Raw genomic sequence first — 9,241 nt, 5'->3', positions numbered from 1 at the left:
CACAGCTGCAGGGCTTCACCCCTCGGCGCGTCCTGCTCCTGGGGCTTCCTGGGGGAGAGGGGTCCCCAGGGGTCCTGAGGGTGCAGGGCTGGGGCTCCGAGCCCACAGATGGGGCCCTCGCCCCCAAATAACCCGGCCTCGGGTTGGGAGCGCCGACGGCCCTCCGCACCAGCAGACAGCCTCACCCCGGCCCCACCCCCAGCCCTGGCCCCGCCTCCTCCCCGCCCCCGGCCCCGCCTCTCCCCTCCGCCTCTCCCCCCACCCGCCCGCCAGCCCCGCGCACGCGCACGGCGCGCGCACTCGTGGCTCCCGCCGGCGCCCGAGCGCACGCGCACACAGGCGCACGTGTCGCGCGCTGTCGCCCGGCCCGCTCACCGCGCCCGCGCCGACACACTCGAGACACGGGGCGCGCAGGGGTGAGTCGGGCTGCGCCGCGTCTGGGCGCGGCCCCTTTATTCGCTTCAGGAGGCGGAAAACTTTCTCAGCGCGACGACCACGAGCGCCAGCACCACGCAGGTGGCCAGCAGGGCGGCGATGACGATGGCCGCGATGGCGCCGGGCCCCAGCGAGCCTGCGGAGGACGGAGGGCCGTCAGCCGCGGCCCCGGCGCCCTCTCCCCTCCCCGGCCTCCCGGCCCCGCCCGTACCGCCGCCCTGGTCCAGGCGCTCCCCCGCCGTGCTGTCCTCGGGGCCCGGCGCGGCCGTGGGGGCCGGGGGGCCGGTGGCCGCGGGCTCGTGGGCGGGGCTGGAGCTCTCCGGGGGACCCTCTCCCGACGGCAGCTCGGCGGGCTCCTTCCACAGGGTGGGCGCGGGCTCCTGCGGGCCCTCGGCTGCAAGGCCAAGGACAGGCGCTGGGGGCCGGGCGGCAGGGACGTCGCCCCCGCGGTTACCAGCTGGGAGGTGGCGCCGTGCGCGAGGCGCTGGGGCTCTGCACTACCGCAGCCCCCCTATTTCACAGAGCCCCCCCACGGGGGCCAGGCTGCCTCCAGCCCAAGCGAGGACAGATTGATTGGGGTGGAGGCGGGGAGTAGGGACCAACGGGCCCTCTCAGAAAACGGCTGGGAGAGCCCTGGGCGGGCAGCAGAGGCAGGGCGACCCGGGCCACACCCAGGACCTCCGGCAGGTGCTTTGCCTCTCCCGGCAGAGCCTGGGGTCCCCCATCTGAACCGGGGAACTCTGTAGGCCTGGGGGAAGTGACACTTGTGAGGGTCCCCCTCCCCCTGCAGGGCAGACAGGTCAGCCTTCACCCTGGAGAAGAGGCCAGGAAAGTGAGGCAGTGCCCCTCCGGGAACTGGGGTCCCTGTCCCCCCCGCGCCCCGTGAGGAGCCACTGCCACAGGAGGTGGGACCTTGTGGGGGAGAGGAGAGGCCCACCCCACACCCCAAGGGCAGTGGCCCTAACCTGAGCAAAGCCATGCAGCCCACGAGACACAGGGTCTGGCACATGCACGTGTACACTCGCACACACATGCGTCTGAGGCTGAAAGGCCCAGGGGCCCCCGTATCCTAAGAAACTGTAATGCCAGCACATCGCTGCCTCCAGACAGCAGGCCCGAGGGGTGGGCAGGGGTGTCTGCGGTCAATATAAGGGGAGCCCCAGGAAAGGGTGGGCGGGGATCCCCCCCCCCACAAGCTGGGGCTCAGTCCGCTCATTAGTCCCTGGGCAGCTTTTCCTCAGGAGCCTTTCTCTGCTCGTGGGTTGGGGGTTAGCAGGGTTTGGGGTACCCAGGGGCAGGCTGACAGGTCTGCATGATACCCCTGCTCCGTACCCCACCCCAACCTCAGTCAGCCCATCCTTTCTCCAGGATCCTGGCCTGAGGAGACCCAGAGCAGCACCCCAATGCTGGGGGCCTCCCCACCCGAGCCCTGACCGTCAGCTTTGGTGGGGTCACGCCTGCCTGTGCCAAATCTCGATTGTGATCCAGGAATGCTCAGCCCCCCCCAGGAACCAGCCCCTAGAATGGGTCTAGTGGGTGTCACGACATGCCATCCTGCCTCCCGCTGCCCTACGGCTGGGACCGTGTGGCCCTGCTTCAGAGCCCAGAAAACCAAGGCTTAGCTGGGCCTTGGCGCTAGAGCTACTCGGGGTTTGAAGCCCCTAGACAATGCAGTAGTGGGTGTGCTTCCCAGGAAGCTCCCAGGAAAGTTGTGGTTTGGTTAACGCAGCCCTGGCTGGCCCACCTGCAAGTCCCGGGGGCACCTTTCACCCCTGCGGGCTCCAGCCCTGAGAGCTCCCCCTGGGCCCAGACAAGCCAGACCCACGCCCCGCCTCCAGGCTCACAGCTCCTGGAGAGGGGAATGCTCTGGGAAGACACAAAGGTGTTCCTGGGGCTTTCCTGCCAACAGTGTCCGCTTGAGCCAAATAGTAGGAGACATTAGCTAAACCCAGATTCGGGGTCAGTCTGAAAATACCTGGGTTTTCAGAAATGTCAAGCTCATGAAAAACAAAGGTTGAGGAATTATTCCAGATTAGAGACTAAGGAGATGTGACAACTGACTGCAACGTATGTTCCTGGAAGGGGGGTGGGGGCTGCTCTCTAAAGACATGATGGGGGTCCGTGGGTGAAGTGTGAGTGAGGCCGTGGTTTAGTTCTGTGTCGATGTTCATTTCCTGATGGGGATGACTGGTTCTTGTTTCGTAAGAATATCCTCATTCTTGGGAGTATTTAGGGACAAAGGGGCCTGGTGGCTGCGCTTGCCCTCAGAGGGCTCAGCATTCAGACAGATAGGTGGGTGTGCAGACAGGCAGGAAGACAGAAGAGCGAATGTGTTGGTCATTGTTGAAGCCGGGTAAATAGTCTACTGGAGCTCATTGGGGTATTCTCTCAACTTTTCTGTCAACTTAACATCTTTTCACGATAGAATTTCATGAAGTCCTGGGCTCCACAGGCCCTGCCCCTGCATCTCTGCCGGGTCAGCTCTGAGGCAGGCAGGGAGCACTGTCACATTCCCCATGGCTTCCCAGGCTGGCGCCCCTTTTCAGAAACACCCCTGACAAGGAGGCCTCCTGGGGCGGAAGGCCCCTGCACCCAGTGGGGGAAACTGCCCTCTCGCAGGGCCCAAGGCTGAACCGCAGTGCTGGTGTCTGGGGGCCACTCTGGCCCCCCACCAACTGCGAAGACCACCCTGTGAGCAGGGGGCAAGTGACCCTGTCAGGCCTCCCTTGTCGCTGCCTGGAGGGCAGGAGTCTGCAGCGATGCAGCCACCTGGAAGGCTTCAGGCCCCAGCCGTGCTTGCCTCAGGCTCCCAGGGCGCTGGGCAGAGAAAAGGCCTGAGTGTCCCCACTGCTTGCCAGGCCCTGAGGTCCAGGGCTCTCGAACTGCCTGTCTCTCCAGATAAATGGACAAACCACTGGCCCCCACTTGCTCACCACACAGCCAAGACAGAGGCAGGCAGGCACCTCCCTGTCCCACCACTGCCAGCCAAAGCTCACCTCCAACTGCCAGGCACCTGGCCAGGAAGCCGCCTCTGGACCACCGGGTACCCGGCCCAGCCGACCTGGGCAGTGTCCGGGGAACAAGCCCAGAACTCAGGAGGAGGAGGGACAGGCCCCACTGCCCATAAGAGGGCAGGGACTCACTCCCTGGAACCAGCCAGGCCCAGGTGAGCAGGCCCCCTCTGCTGTTAGCTGGAGTCTGGGAGCATCTCGGGCCCCTCTGAGTGGGCACTCGGGGGGCACACCCAGGCCTTCTCTCCATCTGTCCCAGTGACCCAGCCTCCCTCTCCTGCTCCCCCAGAAGCCTGAACCCTCCCAGCCAGACACACTGGCCCAGGCCGCCTTGTCCCTGCTGCACACACCCCACTCCGGCCCCTCTTCCAAGACCCAGCCAGTCCCTGAACCTTCAAGGGGCTAGACCCATGGGCTTCCAAATCAAGAGGGCTGCATCCAAACCCTGGCTCCATCACGCCTCACCCGGGACCCAGCAGACTTTCGCCCCCCAACTTTACTTCCTGACCAGGGAAACAGGTTGGACCATGCCTCTCTCAGCCCACACCAGTTGGTAACTGTAGCTCTCATCGCCATCGCCAGCTGCTACCTGGGCCCTGATGGCCCCTCTGCCCTGGGCGACAGGGCAGGACACAGGCCAGGCCACTCCGTGTGCTGTGCATCTGCTGCAGCTGACTGTCACAGGAGACCCTCGAGGGCTGGTCCAGGACTCATGTGCACCCAAGGAGCCAGGGCCCCAGGGGCCAGCCAGCTCCCTGCAGCCCATGCGGGGGCCCCAGTGCATGCACAGGCTAGAACTGTAGCCTGGCCTCATCCACGAGCCTCCAGCAGAGGAGGCACAGCCGCCGGGGAGGCCAAAGCATTGTCTTAGCCTCATCTCCGTGTCTGCATTTTCTCAATTTGCTGTGGTCAGAGGGGGAGACAAAGCTTACAGACAATAACCCACCCACTCCCAGAATCCATTGGGGGAGCTGTGGACAGAGATGGATGTCAGGGAGTGTGCCAGCATCAGGCCTCGTCTAGGATGGGGGAGATGGGGCAGGAAATGCCAGGCAGAGGGCCGCGTGAGCAAAGGCATGGCGGATGGTCCTCTGGGCACGGAAGGCGGGCAGTGAGCTGGCCGCAGGGACGCTACGTGAGGACAGAGAAGGAGTAGGATTGAGGAGGACTGATGATGACACTCCAACTCCAAGGACCAGAGTAAGCAACGTCCTGCGGCACCGAGCTCTGACGGAGGAAACGAGGAGAAGAGCGGGGGGCCTTGTGACAGCTCCCAGGCCAGGGCACCACGGGCTCTCCCCCAGCCACAACGCGCCAGCCGCCCTGCCTTTCGGTAAATAAGTTTGTTTAACGCTCACTCTGACCACAGGGCCCCGAGGCCAGGCGCCCGTGCTCACAGACGGTCTTTGTGCGGGCCATGAAGGGCCTTTTCATCCCCACCCTGGCCTCCCGCCCGCTCAACCTGGCCTGCTCCCCCCGCCCCAGTAGCCCGGCCACAGGAGACCAGCAGGGAGGGCAGCAGGTCGGGCCTGGCCCTCAGCCACAGGGCCGCTCCTTCCCGGCCTGCCTGCTCCGGGCCCCCATCCGCCGAGCAGCCGGCAGGGGCTGCCAGCCTGGGACACACCTGCTCAGAGCCTCCAGCCCAGGCGGGGTGGCCCAAGTCCTCCCAAGCGCCCTCCCTCCCAGAAGGGCAGGAAGAATGACAGCCAGCCGGAGCCCCAAAGGCTCCGGGGTGGAGTTGGCCTGCCTGCTCTCGGTGGGACACGTGGAGGGGGGTGAGGCCAGGCGTGGTCCCGCGACGCCAAACACGAGGCTGTCCCCAGGCATTCCTGTGGCGGCAGACGAAGCCCGCCCACCCAGGCTGTGTACGCACAGACTGATCCAGGGCCTCTGGCCGGCGGCCCGGCTGGGAGAGCTGGCTGCTCAGGGAGAGAGAGACTGGACAGGAGCTGTCTGGGCAGCCCCAGACCCTGGCAGGCGGGCCAGCACCTCCACCTCCACCCACCTTGACCACCAGGAGGGAGAAGCATTTCACTGGGGAGCAGGTGGGGGAGCTGCAAGGATCACAGCCCCAGGGTGCCCACTCTAGAAGATGCCATCCTACACTTTAGGTCACTTCCCCAATTCCTGGGGCACCACGCCAGCCCCCTGGCTTGCCCAACTATCACCTCTCCCACCAGAAGAGAGGCTAGACACTTTTCCAGCCTTCATGCAGAGGCAGGTCTGCCCTGAGACCACCCTGCACCCAGCGGAGCGGCTGGGGATGTGTACACACATTCCCCTAACATTTACTGGGCACCGCCAGATGCCCGGCCCGGCCTGAAGGCTCCTGTCTCTGACCGTAGTAGGCCTGCAGTTCCCCTCGAGGGAGGCAGAGGCACAGGGAGGTTGAGAATCAGCCAGCAGGAGGCAGAGCTAGAAGCAAAGGCAGGCTGCAAGCTTCTTCCTGGGCATCTAGAGAGAGGCTGGCAGGCCCAGGGGCTCCTTCCCATGGCCCATTTCTTCCCGGTGTGTGAGCCTGCTTATGTGGCTGTCCCACCAGCCTCACACACACTCCCCTGAAGCCCATGCTGCAGAGAGGGTCTGCAGGGGGCCCCCATCCGCACGTTTCTTCAGCCCCGGAGGCCCCAGGGGCCCTGAAACACTTCTCCTTTGACCCACCTCATGGCCAACAGAAATGGCTTCCTTCCAGGAGAAAGACCACTAGTGACCCGTCTGTGCCTTTTCTCTCTCAGGCTTCGAAGCCGGCCTGGGCCAGCCCCTCAGTGCAGAGCCGCCCAGGACTGGGGCTGAGGTCCCAGGAGCCTACCCTCCCCGCGTCTGTTGGGACCCTCCTTCTTGCCAAACCCTAGAGCCAGCTATTTTGGCTCCGGTGCAGAGCCTAAATCTAGCCTCCTCACGGGTTTGCGGAGGGGTCTAGGGCCCTGTACTCCCTCTGGACTTCTTCCCGAGATAGGAAGAGTACCTGGGTCTTCAGTCTTAGAGAACATTTCAGAAGACCAGCAGGGAAGGGCTTGCAGGGTTTGGAAAGTAAACAGCAGGTCTCTGAGGCCTTCTGTCCAGGGGCCTGGGGCCTCTGGCCCCTCAGCCACTTGCCCTGTGCCTGATGCCCCCTACTGACTCCCAGATGCAGAAGCCTTCAGATTTTAGGTGCTGGAGTCATTCCCATGTCCCCCAGGCAGCCAACGTCCCTGGCCCTGCTCCCCACATCGCCCTCCTACTTCAAAGGCCATGGTCCCCATGGCTCACGACTCCTCGAGACATCCAACACAGCTCCTAGCAGCCCTTCTCAGGGGAGCCCTCCCCAGAATCACCCCAAATGGCCACCCTGTCTCCTGTGAAGGGCTTCCGCCCAGCGGGCACTGGAGAATCTGGCCCAAGGTGCTTCTTGGCCCCAGGAGGCTGGTGGCAGCAAAGTGGAGGGAGCACCCTTACCTGTGAGCACCGCAGGGGCCAGGACCCCGGAGAGGAGCAGCAGCGCCATGCGCAGGGCCAGACAGAGAGCCATCCTGGCCCGGAGTGAGTGAGGCAGGCGAGCGGGATGCTCCGAGGACTGAGCTGGTAAACTTGAGGGCGGCGGGCGAGAGGTATCAAAGGGCTGGGAAGGGTTTTCATCAATGCAAACTCTGTCCTCCTGGGACACCGCGCCCGCCCCCCACACACACAAGCACACACGCGCGCGCACACACACACACAGAGCAAAGCTTACAGAACGGACCGCTTTCCTGAACTCCAGAGCAGCCCCACCCTCGGAGAGGGAAAGAGGAAATTGCTCCCTTTCGCTCTCTTCTCTCCTCTCTCTCTCTCACACATTCACACACACACACAAGCACACACTCACTCCTGGGCCACTGGAAGTGAGAGATTCTCAAACCTCCACGTCCAAGTTTCACCCAGGGAACTTGAAAAGTTGAAATGTCTCCGGCACTATTTCAGTGGGTCGTGGATGGGCCCAGGAATCTGCATCTTATTGCCCGTGGCCCAGGCTCGGGATGCCTGGCCCTAGGCGGTCAGCCTGAGCGCCCAGCTCTGCTCACTTGTGGGCTCTGGAGGCCCGGCTGGGAGTGGGCGCTCAACAGCGCTCATTCAAGAAGCACTTTTATAGCAGTTTCAGTCCAAACCCTCTGGCAGCTCTAGGCTCTTTCCAGAAAAGCCCATGTGATGAAACGCCCTGTGTCTCTTCTTGCTCTCTGTTCTCCTGGATGCCTAAGACTTGAAATACCCACCATGTGCTCATGACATGTGCTTCCAGCCCAGGCCGGCCCAGAACATGAGCCCCACTGCCCACGCCCCCCCGACAGCTCCACAGGTGTCTAACGAGATCTCCAACTCAACGTGTCCAAAAAAGACCTGGGCTCCCCCCCTCCCCAGTCCTGCTCAGTCAATGGAACCCCAGTCCCCCACCTTCCAGATGTCCTAGTCACACCATTAAAAGTCACCCAAAGTCTCTCTCTTTCCTTACTCCCCACGTCTAATCGCTCAGAAACTACGGCCAACACCCTCTACTTCACACCCTTCGTGGTTTCCCACTGCTCCTAGGAAAAAAAAAAAAACCTAACAGCTTGCACTTGGCCCTGCTCACCTCCCCCCTACTGCTCACTATGCTCTGGGCCACTGGCCTTGACTAGGTTCCTCCAACACACCAAACTGGCTCCTGCCTCAGGGCCTTTGCACTTGCTGTCCCCACTCAGAGAAAGCAGTCCCTCAGCTCATTATGTGGCTACCTCCTTATCACCATTCAGGTCTCAGCTCTGGTCAGTCAGACCTCCATCCACTCATCACATCACTTTTAATTTCTTCTTAGTGCTTATATTTATATGAAACTCTCATTTCTTTCTTTTCGTTGTCAATTTTTTTTTTTTTTTTGAGGAAGATTAGCCGTGAGCTAACTACTGCCAGTCCTTTTTTTTTTTTTTTTTTTTTGCTGAGGAAGCCTGGCCCTGAGCTAACATCTGTGCCCATCTTCCTCTACTTTATACGTGGGACACCTACCCAGCATGGCTTTTGCCAAGTGGTGCCATGTCCACACCCGGGATCTGAACTGGCAAACCCCAGGCCACCGAGAAGTGGAACGTGCAAACTTAACCACTGTGCCACTGGGCCGGCCCCTCATTGTTAATTTTTTGAGGGACAACATATACTGTGAAGTGCACAGATCTTATGTTTGCAGCTTCGCGAACTTTCATACATGTACACACCTGTGTAAACACAACCCAGTCTAGAGAGAACATTGCCAGCACACCAGCAGCACCCTCCTGCCCCTCCCCAGTCAGTTCCCTCAAAGTGCCATTCTGTCTCCCATCACCACAAATGAGTTTGCCCACTCTTGAACTTCACATAAGTGGAATCATATGATACGCACTCTTGTCTGAGATTCCTCCTCACTGTCGCACGTAGCAGTGGCTCATTCGTTTTCCTTGCCGAATACTACTCAGTTGTATGAATATGCCACATCTTATCCATTCTTTTATCCTCTTTGTCCATTTATTTAACCATGTCATTGGGGTTATTTCCAGGTCTGAACTTTTATTCAGCTGCTATGAGTATTCTTGTACCTGTCTTTTGGTGGACATACACACTAATTCCTCTTGGTTATATATCTAAAGAGAGAATTGCTAGGTCAGAGAGTAGGTATAGTGTTTGGATGCTGTAGATGCTGCCAAGCAGTTTTGCATGGTGTTTGTTCCAATTTATACTCTCATCAGCTGTATGAGACTTCCAGTTCCTCCACTTATCAATATCACTATCTGGCATTGCCTGTTTATTTCCGGTTGTTCCAATAGGTCTGTAGTGGT

The 9,241-nt window shown here is 61.1% G+C and overlaps 1 protein-coding gene across 1 annotated transcript; it reads right to left on the bottom strand.

The window, feature by feature from the left end:
• Positions 1-416: 416 nt before the first annotated feature.
• SNORC (secondary ossification center associated regulator of chondrocyte maturation) lies at positions 417-7,456 on the bottom strand. Its single transcript, XM_023642586.2, has 4 exons — positions 7,321-7,456; positions 6,882-7,044; positions 647-829; positions 417-571 (listed from the first exon to the last, which is right to left on the bottom strand). Exons 2-4 carry the CDS (start codon positions 6,952-6,954, stop codon positions 462-464), a joined length of 366 nt encoding a protein of 121 aa, XP_023498354.2. The 5' UTR covers positions 6,955-7,044; positions 7,321-7,456; the 3' UTR covers positions 417-461.
• Between the last annotated feature and the right edge of the window lie 1,785 nt (positions 7,457-9,241).

Source organism: Equus caballus, chromosome 6 (assembly GCF_041296265.1).
Source record: "Equus caballus isolate H_3958 breed thoroughbred chromosome 6, TB-T2T, whole genome shotgun sequence".
Taxonomy (NCBI): domain Eukaryota; kingdom Metazoa; phylum Chordata; class Mammalia; order Perissodactyla; family Equidae; genus Equus; species Equus caballus.
This window is presented reverse-complemented; position numbering and strand designations above follow the sequence as displayed.

What these genes read in the sequence shown, in the direction of transcription:
- SNORC (XM_023642586.2), bottom strand. Translation starts at nt 6,954, where the DNA reads ATGGCTCTCTGTCTGGCCCTGCGCATGGCGCTGCTGCTCCTCTCCGGG. An exon ending in GGCCCCTGCGGTGCTCACAG is followed by an intron (nt 830 to 6,881) that starts GTAAGGGTGCTC and finishes TTGGCCTTGCAG; the next exon opens with CCGAGGGCCCGCAGGAGCCC. An exon ending in GCGCCTGGACCAGGGCGGCG is followed by an intron (nt 572 to 646) that starts GTACGGGCGGGG and finishes CGTCCTCCGCAG; the next exon opens with GCTCGCTGGGGCCCGGCGCC.